At 43.4% G+C, this 27,397-nt stretch overlaps 1 protein-coding gene across 2 annotated transcripts in view; it reads left to right on the top strand.

The window, feature by feature from the left end:
- gabrb4 (gamma-aminobutyric acid type A receptor subunit beta4) overlaps window positions 1–27,397 on the top strand; it is a 46,421-nt gene that overhangs the window by 12,601 nt on the left and 6,423 nt on the right. For both annotated transcript variants that reach the window (XM_027019457.2, XM_035527552.1), the window contains exons 3-8: window positions 9,876–9,943; window positions 15,371–15,591; window positions 21,741–21,823; window positions 24,383–24,520; window positions 26,110–26,262; window positions 26,484–26,740. In XM_027019457.2, the coding sequence (XP_026875258.2) occupies window positions 9,876–9,943; window positions 15,371–15,591; window positions 21,741–21,823; window positions 24,383–24,520; window positions 26,110–26,262; window positions 26,484–26,740 (920 nt within the window). The remainder of the gene's footprint in view (window positions 1–9,875; window positions 9,944–15,370; window positions 15,592–21,740; window positions 21,824–24,382; window positions 24,521–26,109; window positions 26,263–26,483; window positions 26,741–27,397) is intronic.

Below are 27,397 nucleotides of genomic sequence, written 5' to 3' on the forward strand. Positions count from 1 at the left end.
CACACACACACACTCTCCATCATTCTGCTGTGTCCTATGACTGGTGACACTGGAATAATGATCTGCCTTCATTCTCAAAATATCAGAAGTCTGAGATGGTCCCTTCATTCGCTCCAGAAATGCTAATAACTATATCTTTCACTGGCCCAAAGTTGATGCATTATTCGGCTGCAGTGCTAAGGAAATTCTCTTGACCATTCTCTGTATTGATTGCCAAAAGGATGATAATGACTACATAACAAAAGGCATAGAGAATTTCAATTTAGAATCTGCTATGGAGTCCTGTAAGATATACCGCTCTCAGTAAATGCCCACTAGAAAGGTCAACTCTACGGAGTTAAAATAACAAGCTTTTGGTCAGTGGTTTTCATTCATGTTATAAAAGGAGCCACACATATCATTCAATAAAAAACTGGTAATTGTGCTTGACAGACAGATTGGAGTTGATATCACTAGCTCAGATGTTTGCAAGGTGAATATTTAAGTCTACACATGCATGCTTTATTTTGATAAAATCAGCTGGCCAGGACTAAACAAATTCAGAAAGCAAGCACAGATTATACAAGTTACGGTGAGCAAGAAAACAATTTAGAACTAATTATAGATTTAAAAGTTCTGATGGCACATGGCTTAAATGTAATTTTTGATGCTTTAATACATCAAAATTGTAGGGAGGTTTTTAGATCAAAATAAAGTTTAGGAACAACAACAACAATAATAAAGGAGGTTTTTGAATGGCGATGTGCTGATCATCAGTCTGCTTCATGAGGATAGACAGTGCTCCTGTTAGTGTGGGTGTTCCCATTGACCATTAAAGCATAATGAATAGGCTGTTAGCTCTGACTCATCGCTTCCAGCACCACATTTATAAATGTCAACAATGTGTTAATAACCACAAATGTCAGGTAGAGGAACGTATGCATATTCCTGTGTCAGCCAAGGCCCTTGTCATGAATGTGGCGCGGTTTTAAAGGCACCATGCTTACAGCACAGGCCCCGTAGACACCACATTCCCCCAAGCATACAGTCTCTAATTGTTTGTCAGCGAAAGCAAGGCATCTTGTACAGTGGCCTTATAGAGATCTTCCTTGGTGGAGAGTAAAAAAAACTAACCAAAAACAACAATAAAAAAACGGATAAAATAAATGGACCTATAAGACATAGTGCCAGCATTTGGCCATTGAAGAAGGATTGCAAAAGAGGGAGGCCAATTTGAACACAACATATGAAAAGTACTGCGTCTCCCTTTGCAATGTTAAAGTGACAATGCTGCCCTGTTGCCATGGAACCCCTCTGTTGCTAAGCAATGAGTTGATGATTAGAATTTTGAATCCGGAGGAAGAGTGGGGTTTTCTTTTGCCACTGTGCTTCGTCCACACTTGCCGCTGCTGGGTTTGCTCAGCATGACGGCTTTGATGGCATGCTGGCACAGCCTAACCCTAATCTTCATGGAATTAGCCTAGTCCAGCATACACAGATTATTAAAAGCTATTTATGATGTCAGCAGTATAGCACTGTCTGTGCCAGTATGGATTATGAAGCACGTCAGCATCACCTTGATATCTGATTATCAAAAATAAATGTGGTTAAGCATGATGTTGGTCATGGCTCAGGTTCTGAAGATGACTGATGTTCAGAATAGCTTTTGAGAAATTCAGATATTTTGAGTCCATATGAGGCTTAGCAGTGCTGCTTGAATGCCAGAAGAGGGTGCTCTGTGGCATTTCTGACATCCTCCAAACACAAGGGGCAGAAGTGTGCATTTGTTTAGTGTGGAGTCAGGCATCCTTGTATTGTGCTCCCTGACGCCATGATAGCTCATCAACCCTCTAAACTAATTGGGATAATAAATCCTTGGCAATCCTCCTTTAGGCTAGGGGGCCTGCAGCCATACATCATACAGATGGATGCTAGGCGATCTCCGTGCTAACACTCCTCCCCCTCCCCACAACCAGTAGGCACTCAGATTTCCTCCCAAGGCAAAAAAAAAAAAAGGGTCTGACAAAACCATGAGGTATTACTGTCATCATTACCTGCAGGAAAGAAACATCAGTTCCACAGTGAGGCCATGTTTAGGGAGGAGAACGCTAACCTGCGTTGCCCCACGGCTCCGGTTGACATATGCCCTCACCACTACTTACGCTCTTCCTCCAGCATCTCCTCTTCTTTGTACAGTGACCCCTTCCACCTGTTGCCCCAGCCGCATTCCCACCTGCATTTGCTTGGGCTCTGACACTCGGGCTTGGCTCCCAGTGATTTTCCCGCTGTTTAGGAAAATGGGGGGGCTGGTAGTCTGAACAGCATCAGCACCTCCAGAGATGCCACCTGCCTTACATTTGTCATTTAAATATGTACACAGATGATAGAGCCATCTGGCTGCGAAGGGAGAGAGATATGGGGAAAACGTGCAGGGACGCACAGGGCTCAGAGCAGCACACGGGGACCACGAAGTACTGAGCAAATAGATGCAAAATGTCAGAGTATGCAAAAGGAGAAAAGGCACGGAGAATAATCTGGACATTTGGGGCTCGGTGCATCACAATTTGTCTTAGTCAACTAGCAGAGAACTACTGCGAGTCAGGGAGGAACACGCCAGTGCAAGTTTGCAAGTCGACCGCATTGCCAGTAGATCATTTAGAAGTTTCTACTTGGATTGATTGGGTGGAAGCAAATTTTTGGTTCATTATTTAGATTGTGTTTTGTTTGGCTTGGTCTTGGTTGTTTGGATTTCGTTTTGTTTTTTAGTTTTGGTAGTGCTACAGGGCTCTTGGGTCATACCACAGCAGGAAAGATACCTGATAAGTGTTTTGCTGCCTTGATATATTCTTTGCACATTAAAATAACAGCCTTTGCCCAGTTGTTGTTCCTGCTGTAAAGTCATTATTATTCTTTTGGAGTTTCCTGTTTACTCTAACATTATATTCACAGAGGCCATATTTTCTTAGTCAGAAACAAGAATAATTTAGACCATGTTAATGGCCACAGTTTGGTTGTTTTGCTGAACTAGCATGTTTTGTGTTGCTAGGTTTCAAACATGTAAAGTCGTGCTGTGTCGCAGCATGCTCTGAAAGGCTGAGACAACAGCAGCTTCTGGCGCTGCAGTTTTCAGTGCACCCTTAAAAGCTGATGTAGCGTTAGGGAGGTTTACAGGGAGGAGCCATGCCAGATATAAGACCACTATTTGTCTTTTTGTGTTTCGCTGTCTTACAAGCGTGCATCGTTAGCGAAAAGGAATGCAATGTTATTGATTTGTTAGCATGAAATGGTCATCTCATCCTTGGGGATGCCCTGGCAATATAACCATGCAAATGGCTGGTTACCCTTGAGGCAGCTCTGTTATCACTAAGTCTTACCTTTGTGTGCTAGTACTGTTGTTGAGTGCATTAGCTAGAATCAAAGAGATGGATAGAGGCAGTTCTACTTGCGATTAAGCCCAGTGGTTCCCCCTCATGTCTGGGTTTAGATCAAAACCCCCTCAGAAAATCAGAAGTGCTGGGCAGGGCCTCCTGTACCGTAACGTCTCCCCTGGTGGTGAGGAATGGTCAGGATCCGAAGAAGAGAATGGATGACAATCAAAGATCAATCATCAAGAGATCTTTTTGCAGCATGAAGCTGAACAAGTCGGGACCCTGTCTTCGTTAGTCTGGAAAGGATATGACTATTACACTCCACAGCCTCATACAGCTGTCGGTCTTTCACTTGAAACCGTACCCTAGTACAGCTGTCTGTCATTCACCTGAATCCATACCATAATACAGCTGTTTGTCATTCGAGTAAATAAGAATTCAAGTTACCTAGTTACCAAGGCAAGTGCAATATAACAAACAATATGTGAATATAGGAAATTAAGTTTGCTTGGAAGTATTCTTGTCTTTTTATTATTATTATATTATAAGAAATGTCCTGTTTTGAAAATCTGATATGGAAATTCTTGGTCAAGTGCAAATTTATCAATATAAGTACACAAAACTGACTAAATGTAGCCAATTACTACCCACCTCAGTTTGAGTGTGGGTAAATGTACAGACATAAGCTCAAACAGGCTTTTAGACTAAAAGGCTTCGATGGGAGGAAGTGGTTTTATTTTAAAAGGCAAGATGAGAATCTCCCCCACTGTCTCATGGAAACCTGGCTCGGAATATACGGAAGGCGAGACGGCGAGAAAGCTCTGGGCCCTCCCTGTTTACAACAAGCTGGCCAATGTACTCCGACATCTCCTGGGAACATTGTTTTACTGGTTGCCTTCACTAGAGCACTAGAGTAGGAAAGTGGCCCTACTGTTTTTTAAAATTCATTATTTCATGCCACTTTCTATTCTCCAACACCCACACAACACCCCACCACCCCTCTCGTTCCCACCCATAACCCCTCTCCCCCCTCCCCCAGTCGCCTTCACTTTCTCTCTTGTTTTTAGGTCTGGGAATGAAAGAGGTGTGAGGCAGTTAATGTGACGTATAACAGGTTAAGGAGGATGCGGGGACGAGGCACGTGAAACAGAACATACGTTTTAATCATAAGCACAACTCAACACACATAAACACACTGCATGGGTCAAACACCGACAACCTTGACGATACAACACGAGACTTATATACACTCATGACAATTACACACAACAAGGATCAGGTGCACAACGCAAGAGCGCGTGGCAATACGGACACACACAGACACGCACGCACAGACGCGCACACGCACACGTTTGAGGGGAGAGGGGCCGTACCGTGACAGAGCCCCCCCCCCCCAAGGGCACGACTCCCGGCGCGCCAGCCTACCAGGCTGCAGCCCCGAGACTAACGTCAAAAGGCGACGTCGGAGGACCAGACAACCCGCCACGGGCCAGTGCGAGCAGGGTAGCGGGGGGAAGGACAGGGACCAAGACAATGACAGACACAGGGACGTACACACTAACAGGCATGGGCACAGACATAAAGGGGAACAAAGTGACCGGTACATTTATCGTAATCGGGACAGACACGGTAACAGGGACAGACACATGAACAACACCACACATATTCAATACCACACATATTCCGGGGAAGGGGGAAGGAACTCCAGCCAGTTTCCAGTCATTGGCTGGGTCAAAGACTGACCAGCCTGGCGGAAAGTGTCCCTCGCCAGCCTAGGTAGCGGCGACTGTCCCTGTTCAGGTACTGGTGCCACTGCCTTTTTGCCTGTACATGGCTTCGGCATAGGCGCATACCCTCTAGAGCTCCTCGCCTCAGGCGGGGGAGTGTCCATATTTGACAACAGTGCCTCCCTCCTAGCCGCCCGTGTTAGCCAGCTCACACCTGGGCAGCGCCTTGGGCTCCTTGCTCTCTGAGCTTTTGGCGTCGCCGTGGGATGGAAGATCCCTATGAGGGTACTCTTCTACCTCCATAGGAGCTTCCTCCTCACAATCGGAACCCCTTTCCGACTGCAGGCAGATGTCGCTGCACTCCTCTGTCTCTCCATACTCTGTATTTCCCATATGATCGTCCAGGTAGGGATCGTAGGACCCAGCAGAGTCCATCTCCGAGTACCGGTCCTCCTGGTCCGGCTGCTCTCCGCAGGACTCTGCACCGTCCGATCCCGGACCATACACAGGGCCTCCCCAAAATCGATCAGCTGGTTCCTCCCCTCCGGTAGCTCCATGAAGCGAAGCCAGGATGAGGGAAGGTCTGACCGCTGGAACGTAGGGGTCCACAGTGTCTGACTCCGAGGACTGGTTATACCAGTCCTGGTCGTCCGCCGGGGTTCCATATGACTCCCCTGCTTCCGCATCTGGAGTCAGGAGGGTGCCCAAGAACACGGGAGACTTCGCTGCGCTTGCTGTGGAAGGGCGTTGACTTCCTTTCCTCCCCTTCTTCCTTATGCCTTTCTCAGGCATCCTCGGTCGGTTGGTGTTTCTGTGACGTATAACAGGTTAAGTAGGATGCGGGGACGAGGCACATGAAAAAGAACATACGTTTTAATCATAAGCACAACTCAACACACATAAACACACCACATGGGTCAAACACCGACAACCTTGACGATACGACACGAGACTTATATACACTCATGACAATTACACACAACAAGGATCAGGTGCACAACACAAGAGGGCGTGGCAATACGGATACACACAGACACGCATGCACAGACACGCACACGCACACGTTTGAGGGGAGAGGGGCCGTACCATGACAGTTAAGAGTTGGGAGGCTGCCATGGTAATGTCAACAGTGATTCCGGTGGGGGGTGGCGAATAGAGAGTATGTCATTTCTGAAAAGGGTAAGGAGAGAGGTAGCATGCACTCTGAGTCAAGTTTTTGATTTGTTAATATTTCCAAATTGGTGACAAGACAAGAAACATGGTATTAGTGATGCGAAGGGAGGAAAGGTGATGTGTGGAAGAAATGGCACAGGTTTGGAAATCACACCTCTATGTGGGCCTTGAATCGAAACATGAAGAAAAAACATGAAAATATGAAAAACATGGAAAAAAAAAATCACATTACGATGAGGAGTGAAGGCCAGTGCAGTAGGTTCAGTGTACTGAGATATAGCAACTTACTTCTTTCCCAGGGAAGGAAGGGTACTGGTTGTCAAACTATGCAAAATATTTATTTATTTTGTCTTAGGCACAAAAGTTAAGCTTCTCTCCAATGGGAGAGATGTTTTATTCAGAATCCATATGTTTTCTCATAAAAATATTCCCCTGTTTCACAGGGGTAAACCATGCCTTAAGTTATTAATGCAACAAACAAAATATTGTTGCTGGCTTCAGAAGCCATTACAGAAGCCCTTGAGAAAATGACCTGTCATGTGAATCTTAGCAAAAGTATGATTGAAACACACCTGACTACTTTAGTTTGACCAAGGTAGATGAAACCATGAAGGTCATATAAAATGCATGATAGACCTTGTGAGGTGTGTACTCAAGACTCATAACTGATTTTCAATCAGACAGTTCATTACCTCAATTTTAAGCAGTGAAACTATAATACGACAAGCTACAGCTCCCAATTACAGCTCTAAGATCATTTCAATTTACAGCCTATTCCCCTTTCTAACCCTAAATAACCATAAACCTGCCTACCTTTGAAACATAATTCACTATGGACACTAACTACCCAATACACCCAATATAATCTGGACTTTATCCCCTGAGTTTGCACAGTAGAAATGAGAGGGCCTGGATGAACCGTCTCCATACCATAGAAATGTTCTAACTGAAATAGTTCTGTGCCTCATTGCAATAAACAATGTAGAAGTCAGATATTGCTGGCTAAAACCCCATTATGCCATAGAAAGCAAAATATACCAGAGAAATTGTCCTGGCTGAAACTATGTTCCCATGTCACATTTCTCAGTTTAATGGTTTGGCACATAAAGACAGCTTTCTGCAGTTGAACTGTATTCTAAGAAAAGGTGACGGCAATGATCAGGATGATTCCTTGATTAACATCTCAGTAATGCACTTACTGGAAAATAACCATTTGATCCCATAAGCCCAATTTCCGAAAAGGTAAACGGGTATAAATCAGGACACAAAATAGAAATGTCTTGCAGTGTCTAGTTCTAAATACAACTTTATGCCATTCTAGCCTGCTAACATCTTAAATATATCCAAACCAAAATATCATGTTTAACCAAAAATGGCTTCTAAAGCCTTAGCTGGAGTAGACAACTTCCAGCCACATGACTCATCACCATTTAACTTTATATAACTGAAATACTGAATATTTTTATAGAGCCAGTTTGTGCCTAGAACTAAACGTATGCATTTACAAGTCTCTTTCTTTATTGTTTTATGAGTTGTCATATTTGTTTTGCATGGAACGGGTCCACAACTATTTCTATGTAAGAAATACCTGCCACCCAGATGTACTCCACACACCCGTGGATATGCATACCGTGTATCAACAAAAGCACCCAAAATCTAGGCTTCTTTTCTGGTACATAAACATATAACATGATGCAATGTAATGATCACATTTTGAGCATGACCACTGACCTCATTTGTACACATGTTCACGTATGCTAACCATGATGCAGCATTCCACCACATCATCTCCAGGAACTGATATTGCTTATGGGAGTGAGGGTCCCATGTGATTAATTTCAATATCCCCGATTTTAATGGCCCTTAATGCTCTCCCCAGTGGCAAAGAGCTTGAGCTGTCTCGACTCCTTGCTACCAAGGCAAATGGCAATTTAGCAAATTAGTCACATGGCATACAGGGAAAAGATGTATTTTTAATTAGGGTTTTTGACCTGTTATTGATATAACTGTACTCTGTCAATGTTTCGCTCTTTTTGGAGATCTAATAACCCCATAAAGATAGGAAAGCTTGATTAGCTGGTCCCTATTAGGGAAAATGTTCTTTCATCCAAAAAAGGAAAAGAGTTAAAATATTCCATTTTTGGCTAAGTTTAGAATTAGGTTTGGGTGCACTATTAGGCTACAGTACTACAAAGGTCTGTGAAAATACCCTACAGATAGAACTACAAGAGTGTGTGTGTGTGTGTGTGTGTGTGTGTGCGCATGTGTGTGTGTGTGTGTGTGAGAGAGAGAGAGAGAGTATTTTGGACTCCATCATGAATATCCCTACCACGTCTATAAATTGATTATGCTGCTAGTGTGCAGGTCTTGAATTGAAGTTCACAGGAATCAGACGACATCATCTTGCAATGCTTCTCAGAGAGGAGCACAGCACACAAAAGAGGTTGCAGATGAAATTCTTGCAACTATGCGCATGTTCCATGGAATCAATGCACCACTTTGCAAGAGAGCATGAGCCCCACCATTCGGTCTGTCCCCCGAGGTAATGCGGCCGCTGTGTTCCCCGAGGGCTTCCGGCCATGAAAGCAAAACAAACCATAATACAAAGCAGCTGGGATTCAGTCCGTTTTGTTCTGTCTATACAGCGATATCTATATAACGCATCATTCCGCTGGTTGCCAGCCCCACACTCGAGCCACAAATAGGAAACCCTGCTTCACCCCTCGTGTATCAAAATCCAGCTCTCGCCAGGGATGTGGTTGAACGCTGGCAAAGTGACTCGTAACGAAGCAGAGGGCGGCATATGGAGCGGAGCTGGCGCGAGCGGAGTTCTCGCTCTCTTCCGCATGGGCTGGAGGGGGCCAGGCTGTGCTTCCAGTCACATTATATCCTCTTTCCAGGCCAGCCCTGTGTTTGCACAGACGACAGACCCAAAAGAAGCCTCCTGTGTTTCTGTACAGGCTTCGTGCTGCTTGGGACTCAGGGGTAGATGGAGGCTCTGGGAATGTGATAAATGTGGTCTGTGTGGTTTGCCACTCTTCTAACTGATTAATAATAAAGACAGCTGTTCATCTTTCATGACAATATGGCTACTCATTTGAATCCAACAGCATGACAGTTCATACTCAAGATGACATGTATGCTCATGATGAGCAAAGGTTGTGTTACAGATTTATATATTGCATATTTGAAAAACTAGTCCAACTGGACAAAAGTGTGTTTTTTTTTCTGTGGCCCATTTTGTGATCAAACTAGTGTCTGAATCAGTTGAAAAATTCAGAATGTGCAGTATTGATTGAAACGGACCATTCCCAGATTACTGTCTATAACCGTTGCATGTGCTCCAGGCTCCAGGATAACCTAGAAGACTCCCCAATGTTGGGTGGGTGGATTGCACATGTCACTGTAAATGCTAAATGACCTTTGTTCACAGTTACAGTGGGCCAAATGGCACCAACGGGACCTCATGAGGGAGTGAGCAGAAGTGCTCAGGCTCAGCAACTGATGTCTCTCTCTCTCTCTGTCTATCTATCTCTCTCATGCTCTCTTTCTCTCTGTCTGTCTCTCTTTCTCTCTGTCTGCCTCTCTCTCTCTCTCTCTCTCTCTTGCTCTCTGTCCTCTTCCCCAGGTCCCCCAGTCATCGTAGGAATGAGCATAAACATCGCCAGCATCGACTCCATCTCGGAAGTCAACATGGTGAGTTGCATGGCAGCGTTACCCACTGCTCTCGCAAGTTGCTCTGTCCTCACCCACTCCGACAGCGCCTTCCTTTAGAGGTGGAGCATCTTTGGTTTATGTGTGAGCATGGCAGACCATGGTTGGGTAAGGCATAAGGGAGACGGCGTCGGCATGTTGTTGGCATGAGTTTAAATGTCTTCCTCAAGCTTTTCCTAAGGCCACCCTGGCTGCAGTCCAGGATGATTAGAACCCACACCCTTTTGGCACTTGGATGAGACCATCTTAGATGAGTCCAGTTTAGATGTGACCAGCAGCCCTGCAGGTGCACAGCTGCAAGCTACTGAAACCCCTGCTGCACACAAACCCATGTTGCTGTTAGGTTCCAGGTTAAGGATATGCAAAAACTCATTCCTGTGTAGCTGTACAAACTGCTTGCAAATGGCAACTAATGACCTCCTTATTAAAGTATGTATATCTCCATTTCACCAAGCTTTTTTAAAAGCCGATTTCTGCTTTACCGCATGCTTTGCCGCATCCTTAAAATTCCTGAGCAATGGTCAGGACTGGTTATGTAGCGTTTGTGGACCCTTTTTGGCTTAAGTTAACCACCTTTAAGTTAAGCACCACCCAGGAGCCCTTAAAAAGCAGTTTAAGAGCAGCACTATGCATTTCTGCTGACAGTACACCTTGCCCTCCCACCATGGACACCCCATGCTGGAGTTATTGCATTCATCATTTCCCTGTGCCGAGTCAGGCACCTTTAGATTTTATGAGCCTCAATGTCCAGGGTCTGCATTTATAAAGCACCTGAGAGAGAGAACGGCAGTCGGCTTTGCCTCGGGGTCTGTGGAAAGGCCAGTGCAGGTGAGGCGAACTGGTTTTCAGGCTGGCACTTTCCTGTGATCGCTCACGAATGCAGGCTATGGCTGCTTCTCGAGGAAATGTGTTGGTGCCCCAGCGCTGCGGTGGGGACAGCTGGAGTTACGGTGCCTCCGGGGACTGCGCTTCCCAGAAGCCCCTGAGGCGAGCTGCGACCTCATCATCAGAGAGGACTACAGCGTGCCTCCTGTCCCAGTCATCAGACTGCAGCCGAGACTCTTTGAGACAGCCACCTTCATACAGCTAAAATAAATCCTGCCTAAAGGATGTGCCAAGAAGAAGCTCGGTATACAATAGCCCACATCCGGTTCTTAAGCGGCTCCTTCACTTTACTCCTGACTGCTAAAAAAGGGGAAAAAAAATCCTGACAAAAACAGTTTTTATAGAAAGGCAGTTTGAAGATGAAATCTTGGGGCAGTTAGCGTTACAGCTCTGACATTTCTCACTGTCCAGTTTTGCCTCGGAGGAGATGATGAGGGCAATCAAAATGAAGTTATTGAAAGTGCTCCCCGACTGAACTCGGTGGCCAACACAGAGCGCAGTAACACTTTGCCTATTACGGTTTGCATCTGCAGCAGATTATCTCAAACAGTGAACACACAATAGTCGCGAATGATCACAGAGGGCTTTTTTTCCTGTCGCTTTGATGGTGCCAGACACGGAATTCCATGCACATGCACATGGTCTTGTCTATCGCACACATGCAGCGCTGTCAGAATCAGGCAGGTGCGTGAATCAGTTCTGGCTGCAGCATGGCACGCAGCTGCTGATGTAATACAATATTCTAGGAAACACCCCTGAAACACATCGCTGTTTGATGCGCACTTGATGCAGAACTGCTGCAAGATATTTAAAGACAATGTGCTAAGGGCAATGCAGATGTGTATGTTGCACTGCTGGAGTCTTTCTTACTATAACAATTTAAGTACAGATGAAGAGGTACATGTTTAGTTTTCCAACAAACCAGTACCATGAGCAGGGTTTCATTTTGCTTTAATAAGACATTAAGCTGTCAGTTTAAAACTATTGCCAATCTTGCAGACAAAGTGTTGTGCTCCACCTTGAATTCCTTTTTGAATTTCAGCATCCCTGTTTGCGTAGTCTATGTACTATGCAGCATACCCTGCTGATTCCATCTGGTTTCAGCGAAGGAAATTGCTGCTAACAATTGCAGCCGAACTGTAATGTAGACACACGTGCCATCAAGTAATGCAATAAGAACAATGTGTGTCTGATGACATCATACGTTAATCATGTAAATGTAAACCATGCTCTTTGCTTACAGTAATATGGCAAAAGAGTGAGAGCGAGAGAGAGAGAGATGGAGAGGGAAAAGAAACAAAGAGAGAGCACAGGAGATGGGACGGAAAGAGAAAGTGAGATATGGACAAGGGGAACCGAGAGTGAGATATGGACAAGGGGAACCGAGAGTGAGATATGGACAAGGAGAACCGAGAGCTGGTGAGAAAAGAGCAGAGGGGAGAAAGAATGTGAGAAGAAGAGTGAGAGAACAGCTTTAGGGAGAGGGCGAGATATCCCTCCTGGTTTTGGGTTTAGTGCCACTGGAAGCCGTTTGTCCTGTCGCTGGCTACAGTTTTGATTTTAATTTGTTGGAGGTAGCAACTCAAGTGGAAAGTTCTTTCCTCTGCCTGCTGCCCCTCCTCTCCTCAAAGAGCAAATGTGCCTCTTTGATTTATTCATCATGAAGTTATTGCTGAAATTTCTTTGTGCTTAGGTGTTTTGAAGACACAGCAGTTCTGTCTGATGGTTTATGTTATTTTTGTTTCCCTGGACATTTCAGAGGAATTAAAGGACTGTGCTAAATCAGAAGAACATACGGTTGATCCAGTGTGAGAGAGGGAGGCAGATGTGCAGACTGCATAGCTCTTTGCAGATATAACTGCAGATATAACAGATATAACAGCAGATGTAACGAATAGAACTGCAGATGTAAGAGATTTTTTTGCAGGCTTATCTTTCTTAATCCAATAAATGATCAAAGCTCCAGCATCGCATGAGCCCCTTTGCCTCACCCAGCTTCACTACTACTGGCATGGGCTGTAGTAAATATCCAGTTCTTAGCAGTTCTTGCAGAGTTTCACATAAAGTTTACCACCTTCTAGTAGTTGCCTTTGCAGATGGTGAAAGAACATAAAACAGAGTTTCTTAGATGTTAATATTCTCACAGAGCATACAACTCTGGGAATATAAGTCATTTTAAGAGCAGCTGGGTGACTACAATAGTCTCCTGTGCCATCCACTTAGAGAATGCACATTCTGCCTTACTTGGGTTTTAAAACATAGACGGGAGTTTATTATTTAATATGCGCACTGGCCGATCAGCATCACCTGTCACTAGCTAATAAGCATGGCCAGTATGGCGAATGGTGCAGGACATCAGACAAATTAAAGTACCATTAAATGTCTGTATGCACTGCATCACAGTTACATTTATTCTTTTTCAATCTGATGAACAGTATGTTTCTGCACAAAACATATGGAAAGGCAAAGGCAGTGGTCACAAACCTTTCCCTAGATGCTACATAACATATATTTTCATTTTCCTGGTACATGCGATGATTCTCACTAACATTAGAATAAAGGCCTATAATAAAATCATAGAGCATAAAATCACTGTTATGCATATTCACTTAAAATCACACAACAAAATGCTTTATTGTAGGGTATTTTCACTGATTTCATGTTAATGAACACCTGAATTTATAACCTATTGATTATTGTTGCTCAAAATCATCTGCCAACAAATCACAGCATAATCACATATACACTTCCTTATTAGCTGAAAAAAAGATATAAAAACAGATTTTAAATTGTTCACACCATAACAAGAATGAAAGAATTGGATGCTTAAAAGGATGCTTCTTCCAGTGATGCTGCTCTTATTAATACTGACTGAAAGATGGTATCCTGGTAACAATATGTAAATGAGATCCATTTAAACAGTGTTAATCTAAGTAAGCCAGGTTAGCATTTGGGAGTGGCCTTTATCTGTGCTACTGTCATGGTGGCCTCATACAGAAGGTTTAGGGCAGATCATATCATGCCCTTCAGCAGCCAGGCAGCCCTGGCACCTGGGCGGAGTGCTAGGGCAGGACCTAGCCTCCTCTCTCTATTAGCATTAGCACAGCCTCCCTCCCCCTCCTCCTCTTGTTAAGATCCCAGAAGTATTCTTAAACAATGGAGCGTGGTTTATTACATTAGCCCAGGCAGATTGTGGCACCCTAGCCCCGGCCAATGCCGCACCCTAATGCTGTTTCATAAAATATGCCAATTCGGGTCTCGAGAGTACCTGTGTGGAATGTCAGGCTGTCAGGTATGTCAGGCCGTTGGAAAGTGATAGATGGACTGTGTCTTTTATCCCTTAGATAAAGCACAGTAAATCATTCCAGGGGTATATTTTGGGCCAAGTCCAGTCAAAGTGAGTTATATTCAGTCAAAAAAAAAAGGTGTTGTTTTTATTAGTTGTTTGTGTTCAAAAAACTATTTCATACTTTCTGTGTCTTCAGATTACAATAAAGAAGAAAACTGAGTAGACATGCATAAGGATATGTCTGCATTGTAATAATGCTAGTAGAATAATTTAGTTTCACTTCAATCTTGGTTAAGGTTAAGTGAGATTATTATATCTACTTCGAATGGTCTATCACATGGGGCTTTTCCGGTACATGCAACTGGTAGAGTGGTCCGAGACCATTTTCTCTTCTTCCTCGTTTTGTTCAAATTGATTTAAAGTATTGTCTCAATCAATCTTGATATGAAATAAGGAGAGCCTTAAATTCTTGTCTGACTCATCATTTAATTTATTAAGCAAAGCCGCAGTGGGACATCACTGCACTCCCAAGTGGAGTCTTGTAAACTTTATTAAATAGATTAAATTACATTTGCATTCAAATGAAACAAATATGCAAACACATGTAGAAGTGATTTAATTAAAAAAATCATTGTGTGTGTCTGTTTTTGCAATATAAAGTTGAATTTATAAACATACATGCTTGCTGAGCCACATGCTTGATCAAGGGTTGCAGTAAATACAAGTACTTAAATTAAAGGAGGATTAGAAACCAGTTTGTGATTATAACCTACTGCTTGCTAAGCATCTGGTACCTACAGTATTTTAGCAGCTTGTTGATTCTAACAAGATTCGAACAAGTTTCAGAAAGAACATGCTCTATTCTTGGCCTAATAATAATAAAAAATATTGCTTTACACTAAACAAGGCTTACATAATAAAGTACATTCATATTACTCAAAATCGTGAAATAAAACACCCAGTAAACTACACTATATACAGATCAGGTCAAACTACCCTTTAAAATGACATGGAAAAGCTCTTGCATTTCTGTTCCTCATCTAGACTATAACCCATGATTGTATGTCTGAGGTGTGTCCACTGTCTCACTGTATCAGAGGCTTTAAGGACAAGGCTGCTTGACGATGACACGAATGCACTCTGTTCAGCTGTCTTTGCACCCTTTGTCAACAGGATGCTTGGTGTGTGGTGTTGGGAGAGATCTCAGCATCTCACTCTTCTTTCCCCCCCCCCAGGACTACACCATCACCATGTACTTCCAGCAGAGCTGGCGAGACAAGAGGCTGGCCTACGCTGAGATGGCACTCAACCTGACGCTGGACAACCGTGTGGCCGATCAGCTGTGGCTGCCGGACACCTACTTCCTGAACGACAAGAAGTCCTTCCTGCATGGTGTGACAGTGAAGAACCGCATGATCCGGCTTCACCCGGACGGAACAGTCCTGTACGGTCTGAGGTGAATCTTGGCATGACTGCAGTTGATTTTCCATAGTGTCATGCTGTCATTCAGACTTTTGCAGCTTCCATAATAACAAGTTTGATCGGCTCACCCTTTAAATTCAAATAAATCCAGGGTATGCAACAGTCACTGCAGGTTCAAAGAAATTGTGCAAATGTTCTGGAATGTAGAATTACATAGTAATTTTTACAAGCACAAAATTGAAGATTTTGAGATACCAAACATATTGCACAAAACTGCATTTGGAATGAAGTCTTTCTCACACTGGCTCCCAAAAGCAGGGATCTTATATGACCTTTTATTGCTTCAGATCTGAGCAGGTTCCTTGTGTAACTTCTGGTCACAGGCAGAAACCAAAGGTTCCTTTTCACATGGCAGTTCATTTCAGGGTTAGGTGGTGACATGTTATCATATCTATGGAAGAATTTCTATTTGGTATGTTGAAGACAACTGCCAGACATTCACAGCGCACCCAGTCCTCATCAAAAATGGATGTGATAATGTTTTAGATGGAGAAGTGCTAATGGTTTTAGGTGGAGAAGTGCTATTGATTTTAGGTGGAGAAGTGATAATGGTTTAGGTGGAGCAGTGGTAATTGTATTAAGTGGAGAAGTGATCATGGTATTCGGTGGAGAAGGTGGCAAACTAGATAACCCACCCCAACTTCCTCTGACGATGTCACAAGACAGATATGTCACATGATCTTTAACAAGGTGCATCAGCACAGCTGGGTCTTTACCTCTGAACTTCTAGCTTTCTTTTGTTAGCCTGGGGCTTGTTCTTGGGAAGCACGTTTATTTCGCAGAATGCAGACCTCCATCCTGTTACGCATCCTTTGCCAGTCCTGAAGCCTGTGACATCAGAGGTGCTCTGATGCCAGTTTAGTATGCTGCTGTTCTCTATAGAATACCTAAGCTCCCACCCAGCCCCACCGTCTGACACACAGCACATTTAGGCTCGGGATTCGGTTCTGCTGGGTTTCACTGAAGCCAGAGTCCAGCGACATTTCTCCACACAAACGGAGAAGCAAAAATAAAGAAATAAAAAAAACATTCTGGAGAGCGCCAATCAGTCAGGCTATCAATAATGGAAGATGACAAACTGCTTCTTCCTCCATGGGCTCTGGCCCTGCCATGACAGAGGAGGGTCAATGAGGGCATGGCTTTTACCCCTGTCCTCACTCACCTCCTGATGAAGGCCTGATCAATAGAACATCTGGGGGTGGGTATGTCAACAGTCCACTGCATTATAGACACCAGGATTTTTTTAACTGATATATTATTTATATATATTATATTATTATATGAGCGAACCGACACAGGCCAGCGCGAGCAGGACAGCGGGGGGGAGGGACAGGGACCAGAACACTAACAGACAACAGGGACGGACACACTGACGGGCACTGGCACAGACACAAATGGAGACAAAGTGACAGATACATTAAATGTGACTGGGACTGACACAGTGACCAGGATAGGTACGTGCACATAATTAAATAACGGGTTATGAATAAGTCCGGGGAAGCTGGCAGGAGCCCCAGCCTGTCCCCAGTCGTCGGCTGGCTCGAAGTCCAACTCTGCTTTGGGGGATCGCCCTTCGCTGAGCTGGGTGTCGGTGGCTTCTCTGGCTTTGGGGCACATGCCTTAGGAAGTGCACCAGTGGTTTTGCCTGTCTCTGGGGCGGGCACTGGTGACACCTCCTTTTTGTCTCTTTGAGGCTTGCGCATAGGCACACGAGCCCTGGGGCTGTGTGCCCCAGGTGAGGGAGTGTCTTCAGACAATGACGGCACTACCTCTTTGTGAGTCACGTGGGGCAGCTTACTGATTCGAGTGCAACGTGCCTTGGGCAGAACCTTGGGCGCTTGAGGCTCGTCGCTCTCCGAAACTGCTGACCATGGGTCCATCACAGACAGGGACTTAGCAGGATGGGAAGAGGAGCCGTGATACACACAATGACGTTTATTTAGACACACAGTAGACAACGTAGCTCTAAGGTCATCAGGGAATCAAACACTGACAATACTAACGTTTACACAAAGGACTTTATATGCTCAAATTAACAACATAACGAGGAGCAGGTGTAAAACGCATGGGGGCGTGGCCACACACACACACACACACATGGGTAGACGTCTGGGGGGAGGGGCCGTACCGTGACACTAAAAAATGCCTATTAATATGTAATGGCTTGCCGCTTTGGGGAGGAGACCTTACTGCGGTTGATGCAGGCAGGGCCTGAAGTTTATAACTCATTTTCATACCTTTCATATTAGTATCATATTTCATATTAGTATTTAGTCTTATATAACTGGTATTAGTTACTGTAACTAATCTCCCATTATTTAGTGAAAAATATGCTTTAGGATTAGTAACTAAACAATCTGAGGTTAAGAGGTTAAAGTCCTGGTGCTTTGTTGGTGGAGTGTGTGTGTGTGTGTGTGTGTGTGTGTGTGTGTGTGTGAGTGAGTGTATAACACTGTTAGCATACTGCAACAGTCTGTTTACTTCTCAAAGAAAATCATGGGGAAAAGTACCAAATGAAACACAAGGGAGAAAATATCAAATTAAAATATAAAACGGAGGAAGATAGGTAAAGCAGACTGCCCTTGTCCTGTAATTTGAGTTATATAAAAAATGATGGGCTTTTACTAATGTTATTTGTTCCTTGGTTCCACAGGGCAGTCACAGCTGGAAACGCTTCAGAGCTAAAAACAAACGCAACTCTAAATGTTAATTATAGGACACTCACAGATAAATGCACAGAAGCCACTTTAATGGCTACATTACTATGTTACGCCTATGCTCCATTACCTAATTTAACTCCACAATCGGCAAGTATGGCATTTGCTCCAGCCACACACATTGCTATTGTCTGTAAGGATTAAAAATAGCAGCACATTCTTAAATGCTAGAATATGTTTTCACAAAAGATGATAGACTACAGCTGAATTCCGATGTAACACAAGACAAACATCAATAACGAGATCATGTATTTTATCACAATTTGTGACACCCCCCTCCCCCCAAAAAAGAGCAAAAAAAGGATAAAGTGAACTTTGTAACAGCAATGAGCCAGAAAAACCGCCCTGCAATTCAAAACTCTTTCAAATGGCCCAAGCTTGCACAGTTAGCATTTATATAAAACATTTAGTACACAGCAAACGTTTGCAGGTCTCACCTCGCATTCCAACTCAAAAACTCCAACCATCCATTGTCATGCATTGCAAATCAAGCCTGATCTGAGGTCAGCCTTAAGGGCCAAACATCTGTCATCAAGCACAGCCAGACAAAAGGTCTCAGGAGGGTGTGGACAAGCACTGAGCCAGGGGCTCCATTAATCCGAAATCATGAGCCAGACGTCTGGGACCAGGGAGACATAGACAGAGAGCCTGAGGAGAGTGGGGGTCTCCGACAGCCATATTAATGGGCAAACTTGATGATATCTAGGAGCAAGAAGAGGAATTAATGAAGTGTTAAATGCTTACCTAATATGTCTCCTGACACAGTAGGCCTAGGGTGCTAGCATGAGTTTACCCATTGACAGCTGTCGAGCTTCTAGCTTGCATGGATCTCAGGGAGCCCGGAAGCAGTTGTCAGGAGCGTTAAACACGCGAGTAAGTAGACTCACTTGTCTTGAATGTGTGGTGCATAGTTGCATGGTGAAGCTGATGGTGCAACTCTCAAACACTGCATGCTAAGTTGATCGGCCAGGTTTTGTATACCTTTAGGTAAAAGGCATAATACTTCAAATGGATGACTATCCAATGTCATTGTTGTACTGTATCTTCAGTTATACCAAGAGATATTCAAATCAAACTCCTTGAAATGTATTAATGAATTTCATATGGATTAGATATGCTTAGTGTCAGCCATGATTACAAAATTGTACATGTACAAAAGTAATACAATGTCACATAGCAGGAAAACAAACAGAATGCATTCAGAAGGGAAAGTGAAAAGATGTCCTTGGTGTTCACCAAATATAAGTGGTGAGGAAAAACATGTTTGCCATGAATGCAGCAGGGGCAGCAGGAATAACTTCTGCAGTCCCCTGTCTCCAGCTGTTATAGCGCTGGCTCTTTAGTGGAGCAGCACTCAGGGACCGACCCACTGGAGTGGTGGCACCCAAAAGGGGTGGGGGGTGGGGGGGTGGGGGGTTGGGAGTAGTGGGTGTAGGGTCTTGGGAGACTCCTGTGATGCAGGAGCCAGCCCCTGAGGCAGGAGCACTCCACTCCATTTTGTTCCAACTTCAGTGGCCCACTTCCTCCCTGCACCGAGGTTAATCCCGTACCTCCTGATGCACTGTTCCATCCTTTACGTTGCCTTGTCACATTTGCCTGCAAGAAACACAGAATGACATTATGTCTTTTGTAACTTGGTAACTAAAAACCCCTATTCCACACCATCTTAATGGCTCCAAAGTTTTTATGGGGTTACAGAAAATCCATATCCTCAGTAAAAGAGAACATGGTTAATCTGGGATCAAATAAGGTAAAATAAAATAAAAGAGAAAAGTTAAATCGAGATATTTGTTGTTTTTTTCTTAAAACAAACATTTTCAAATTTTTCTTTCAAAGAACAACACTGCATGTTTAGTCCATCATAAAACATTAGCACATTTCAGACAGTTCTTTGACTAAATTACAGTCAATGGTAACCTTTTATAGTAGGACTAGGTTTGATTTGTCTCTAACTGTTGGCCATTTGTAATTACACACACAATCAAACATTCAAAAATACAATCCCAGTGTATGTTGATCCCACATTACATAGAATGTGCCACAACAGCACACACACGCTCAGCGAAGGTATCGGAAGGCTCACTAAAAATGCATCTATGCATCTGACATAGTGAGGTGATGAGCCGAAACTCAATTACTCCCTCACCCCATTCACGTAAACTGGCGAATCCCTATTTCATTTACACAAAGCGTCCGCAAAAACCAGAGGAGCTGCTATGATTTAACATCGCAAATGTAATTACAAAAATGTGCTGCGGTAGTAAATATCTCCGTGAAGCGCCACTGGCTCCCACACAACTCATTTGTAAGGCGAAACGCTTCCCGGGGATGCTGGATTTATTGAAATTGAACGTTAGGTACACTCTTGCTCGCGCACGCATCACGTGGACATCTGTTATGAAGGGGTCACAATTCACGCCAGCATGCAGTGGAATCCTGGAATGGATGCATTGTGTGTGTTAGCTGTATGACCTTCAACTGACTCTTCATTAGTCAAATACATGCAAACCTTACTCGCCAAAGCAAGAATGACCTGTTGCCATCCAGGTTTAAGCCCATGTAGGCTGATTTGAAGTTCATTGTGGCTGTTAAGAATCATCATTGTTTCTTGAAGGAGACTTGCCTTAGAAAAATGTGACTGTTAATATAGCTGATCATGGTAGCTGTATGTATTATCTATACACTATAGCTCTTGTATTCAAAATGCTCAAATACTCAAAACTTATCTTTGTATTATTCACTAGTAATATATAAATATATTTTGCTCAGTACAAGTCAGCACATGGTAGTGTTTCTTATTCAAAATGATAGTGGCCAGCCTTGGTGCCTGACACAGTGTACTCTAGAAAGAAGTGTGATATAGAACTTGCCCAATGGAAAAGAATTTGCGATGCTCATACAAACAGCCTTAACAGAACACTAAAAAGCATACGATGTTGCAGGTACTGCAGAGACAACGTGTTGCTAAACAAACCAGGTTTACTGCAAGCAGCTGCCCCCCCCCCCCCCATATCTCTCTCTCCTCTCTCTCTCTCTCTCTTTATCTTTATCACTCTCATTCTCTCTCACTCATTCACTTTAATCCATTCAGTCACTCACCCATTCACTCTCACACTCACTTTTTTTCTCTCTCTCCCTATATCTCCCTCTCCAGCCCTCCCTCATTAGAAATGACACCAGGCCCTATACAATACTTGTCTACCATACAGTACTCACTTTTCCCCTTTCCTTTCTCTTGGTGAGTGGTGGCAGCTGCCAAACATTACTCATTTAGAGATTTACATGGCACAGTCAAGGCTAAGCTACGATTTCCTAAAGGTTACCAAGGTAACGGTTTTCTCTTGCATCTCTCTCTCTCACTCCCCATGTCCCCCTCCCCATCTTCCGCATGCTTCTCTATTTCTAGAATAACCACTACGGCTGCATGTATGATGGATCTGAGGAGATACCCCCTGGACGAACAGAACTGCACCCTGGAGATTGAGAGCTGTAAGTTGACCTGAAACTCACACAAACAGATACATACACACACACACACACACACACACACACACACACACACACACACACACACACACACACTCACAGATGCATGAATATCTGCATAGTTCACAATGCATTGCCTCTCCACATGGAATAAGCCTTCAGCATAACGGTCCTGTTCTGGATCATCTTGACCCATCATCCACACACTTGTTATGGACACCTCCCAGTGTATATCCTTTTACTAAGCAACATGCTTGCTGCAGGTTATCATACTTAACAGATGTCATGAGGTCACGGTTAGCCCCTCCCTAGCGACCATGTGACCTTGGTAACCCTGTCTTTTGTCTTTGATTACTTCCTGGTTTCTTTTCTGCATGCGTCCTTGTTTTGGTTCCGATCCTTAGTTTAATTTTCTCTGCCCCTTTTTAGTTTCACCATTTTTTGTTTTCCACACCTTAGAACATATATTTAAACCTGGTGTTTGTTCAGTTTTGTTGCTGGTCATTGTCCTAGCCTTGGTTGGGTCATTATCCTAGCCCATGTCGTGTTATCTCAGTCTGTGTTCCATGTTGTACGTTTCTGTTTAGCCTGTTTAGTTATTTTCCTGGTTTTAGTGTATTACTTTCTGTTTTATCATGTTTCCTGGATCTGTGAATGTTGGTAATGTGTCCCTGGTCCTTTCTACTGACCCTGATTTAGATTAGCCCTTAATAAATATCAGAGCGTTTGTGTCTGCTCCATGATTGCTGAAAATATACAGATTTCAGAAAAGCATAAAGCTATAAACAAACAAATGCAACAGCATTTTAGCTTCACCTTAGCAAATAACAACATAAGTACATAAACAACCTGACAAAGAATCATTAGGGATACCAGTGAATTGGACCAATGAATTTTTAGAAACACTTAAAAATGGGTTTGAGAGCACTCCGCACCCCTAAAATTTATGTCCAGAGCTTGGAGTCCAAGTTAATTACATAGAGAAGCAAACTGATAAGCTCCTAAAGCTCTGCATATTTACATTGTCTATCACCAATGGACTCAAAACCTTTTTTGGCTTGCAGTTCAATCATTGGAAGTGGGGCATCTGAAAGAGGTCATTTTCCAGAATCAGGGAGAAATGTACTTTCAATATAATGTCAACAAAAATAGCTTTCAGCCTCACTTCCAAGCCTTTTAGCCTCCTTCCTGAAAACCAGATGGCAAGTTCAAACACGTCCACTCCATCTCTTTGATGTCACATGGTGGTCTAGAGAGACCTGATGTCAGCAGGCATGATCATTACGCTAATTTACACCAATCACACATGACCGCAGTGTTGCCCACCCAACCAACAGGGGCTGTGTGCTGATAAACACTCGGAGAGGGTTTTCATTCAGGGGCCAAGTGGCAGCATTGATGTACTGAGGTAAGGTTGAACATGCTCACCTGTTTATCACTGAGGTGCCCTGTGCTATTGACCGCCAGTACCCACTGGGTGTGTGCAGCTTGTCCCTCACTAATGTAGCATTGACAAATGGCAAGGGTTGCATCTCAAATGCACTTGTTGACTTGTGGAACTACTAATGGTCAAACTACATAATGATACACTATTGGACAAATAATTTTTAATGTACAAAAACACCTTAGATTCTTGACAGCTATAGGTCAAATCAAGTCTTGGCATCGTGACAAAAAGTTTTTAAAAAATCATTTATGCTCCTTCTGCCCCCAACCCCATTAGTTTGCTTAAGGCAGCTTTGAAACTCAACATAGATAATGTCTTGAATCTACCGACCATACCATTAGGTGGAATATGCTTTGGAGATTCCCAGAAGAAGTCCATTGACAGCAAGGCTCAGCTGCTGGGATGCTCACAAGGGATCTATCCCAACTAGCCACTGAAAAATATGGGTCCAGAAGCATGCAGTCAGGGAAAAGAGTGGTGCTGTAGATCCGCAACCCTGGTGTTAAGGCCAAATGATTAGGAAGCAAAGGGTTCTAATCCAGGAAGAGAAATGATATGACCCTTGACTGACCACTGGCGTGCTTTGGTGGCATAATTAAAATAAGAAATATGGCCTAGGCAGCCCAGAGCCAAGATATCCCCAATTCCTAAGAGCATCAGGGGAAACACATGAATGCTCCAGCGACATATAAATGGACTCGTGCAATTCTGGTGCAAGAAGATGCTTCTTCAAGCCTACATTCTCTACTCAATATACTGTAAGATCAGTTTAATGTGTGACAATATTATTCTGTCAAAATATTTTCAGAATAAAATTTACATAGGTGTTTGTCTACAGCTGAGTTCCCTTATGCAGATAGGATTAACTGTGGTTGAAGTAACACTTCTCCCACAAGCCCTAACGTTGCTTTAATGAGTGATAACTGCTGGCTCTCTAGTATTCATTCATTGTTAGCCTCATCAGCATAGTCTAAAGCTTTAAAATAAGGGTCAGCCTTACTCACACTTTGTATTCTAAGAACAAAGGTCTGATCACAGCAAATTAATACCAGTATATTCCATTACATTGCGCTCACACTGGGTTTCACTGTCTTATTCATCTTTTCTACCTACAGATGGCTACACTACAGATGACATCGTCTTTTTCTGGCAAGGAGGGGACAATGCTGTGACAGGTGTGGACAAACTGGAGCTGCCACAGTTCTCCATTGTGGAGCTTCGTCTTGTGTCGAGAGAAGTGCGGTTCACCACAGGTGAGCGCTGAGCTATTCACTGACCCAGTGTGATGTGTCTAGGACCATATGAAGGTGACAACTCAGGGTTGCTGTAGCAGTATGGGACTATCAAGCGTGTCTGCTCATTGGCAGCTAGTAGTAGCAACTGAAGTTCAGGTTAAAGAGCCAAGCCTCTAGTGGTTGGCATTTCGAGCCACTGTGTTATTGTTTGGAAGCATACTTTTGGAGGTAACAATGCTACCACTATGGTTTCACGTTCGAGGCCGGTATCCCCTTTGGCCATGATGAAGATTTAGGCACATCATTTTGTGATGTTGTGTGTGCCATCAAACAATTTTAAATTCACCAGAAGCCTACAGAATAAGTGTGAATAAGGTATAGGCAGAGGACTATTGATTCATAAGATGCACAGGAAGCCAGATTGTGTCATCTGTCACTATATGTTGCTAACAGTAATTTGCAGTTTAACTTAAGGCTCGATGAAGTCCCCCACACTTTCCCTTTGATAAAACTGTAGTCAAAAGGATCCCAGTGGAATCGGGTATGCATCTGTTATGGTTGGCCATAAACAGCAGAGTAAAGTTGAAGCTGTGGAAAACCACGGGGGATAGGAAAAGACATTACTCTTGCATTAACAACCTGCTGATGCAGTGATTTGAGTAATCAATCATTTCAAAGTGGCAATTAATCTCATGTCAGATTTGTGTCGGGGGCTCAAGGCATCATAAGCTTCATGTCATGGGAACCTGTATAAAAACAGCATCACATATATTTAATGACAAACATACACAGGAAGAGAACTCACTGGACAGTCTCAAAACTGAGGGTTTTGAGGAAAACTAAGTCATTATTTAATTGTATGCTATTAAGGGTCCTCCATGTAGTTCCTTTTTTTCTTTAGTTATAGATTTATAATGCCTAAGAAAGGTTTATAAAATCATTTAATGCTATATGAATTCCAATTTGAGTAGAAATAACTATGATGACTCTTTTCCTTAGTACATATATATGTATTTACTTATTTGTGTGGAACAGTGTTCTTAAATTAAAATTTTTGACACATTTTAAATGTGCTTATTTAATATAAAATGATAATTGCATAAACATATCTGTAAATATTATTTTTCTCACTTTTAAATGTTGCAGTATAAATATACTATATTTCAGCATAGCTTCAGTTTTGATGGATAACAAGCATTGCATGAGGCACACCTACCATCGAAAAGCTCTTAAGTTGTTTTTTTTTCATAAAGAGCACTTGATCTCAATTCTCAATTTTAGGGGACATGTCCATTTTGATGACTTTTTCTTAGATTCCACTTTGGTGATATTTAATAGAAGGGGGAGCACTGCAGCTTTCTGTGACAGTTCTCAGAGGGCCGTGGAATCTGCCGTGCTGGCGCCTTTCAGCCACGTTTAACTGGAATCAAACCTGTCCCCAGGAAGGACTCCATTGCTTCGGGGAAATTAAATGCTTCATCCAAAACAAATGGCGAGCAGGGCCGCCTGCCGTGTAGTGGGAGTGTTGACTGTGAAACGCTGTGCTTTTTCCTGCACGTGCTTCTTAACTGACCCCTTCTCTGGACCCTCTGTCCGTCTCCACCCAGGCTCCTATCCACGGCTGTCGCTGAGTTTCCGCATCAAGAGAAACATCGGCTACTTCATCCTGCAGACCTACATGCCGTCCATCCTGATCACTATCCTGTCCTGGGTCTCCTTCTGGATCAACTATGATGCCTCCGCCGCTCGAGTGGCCCTGGGTAAGGACCCTGGTTATGGAGTGCTGTGATTGTGCAAAAGCAACATATAGCTTTTGATAAGTTTTGTGGTAATTGCCAAAAATGTCAAATTTCCTTGTACCCAAAAACAGTTTAAAATAAAACCAGTAATATAGTAATATAAAAACAGTGGGAAGGAGGAATTAAAGGAGAAATAAATAACAAAGATCGAACAGCTGACATGTAGCTTTACTCCCTCACAGGGGTTACCACGGTGCTCACCATGACAACCATTAACACCCACCTGCGGGAGACCCTCCCCAAGATCCCTTATGTGAAAGCCATTGATGTCTACCTCATGGGCTGCTTTGTCTTTGTGTTCCTGGCCCTGCTCGAATATGCCTTTGTGAACTACGTGTTCTTCGGGAGAGGACCCCAGCAGCAGAAGAAAATCAATGAGAGGCTCAACAAAGCCAACAACGAGCGTCCCCGCTATGAGGACAAGCGTCTGCGCGAGCAGGTGGGAACAGCCATGGCCACCCAACAGCCCCACTTCGCTCTTAATCTGCATCAGGAGACTAAACGTGATCAAATTAAATATTCAAGTGTCATCAAATAGTATTACATATGCACTTTAGGTGATCTTTGTTCTGCAGCATGTGTAAGCATTAGGGCTTAGACACAGTGCCTAGAAATTCACTCAATGGCACCATCTGCAATGCATTCAGAGGCCTCACTGTCCATTGCTTAACTGAAGGCTTCTTTCATACAATCGGAGCTCTTTCTGCATCGTTAAGAGGGGCCTAGCTTGCTCAGAACTTGTGCAAGATGACATTGTCATTACTTTATCAGGTTCTTGCCTGGTCACTGCCGCAGGGTAACCTCAATCTAACTACAGATACATCCAAGCAAGCTTTTCCACATTTAATTTTCAATGGTCAAATTTACTGATTTATCCTTAAATCTCTTGATCACACTAGATATCACTGTAATTGTTTTTAGATGAAAAATTGTTTGTCCATGCAATGACTGCGTTGCATACTCTGAAAGTTTTCAGAATGTCTTTCATGGGCGACAACAGTCAATTGGGTGACCAAACCTATATTTGAGGAACTAACACATGAGGGAGGGACAGATGCCACTACAGTCATACTGAATGAAGCCAAGTCAAGGCGTC

Source organism: Electrophorus electricus, chromosome 6 (assembly GCF_013358815.1).
Source record: "Electrophorus electricus isolate fEleEle1 chromosome 6, fEleEle1.pri, whole genome shotgun sequence".
Lineage (NCBI taxonomy): Eukaryota > Metazoa > Chordata > Actinopteri > Gymnotiformes > Gymnotidae > Electrophorus > Electrophorus electricus.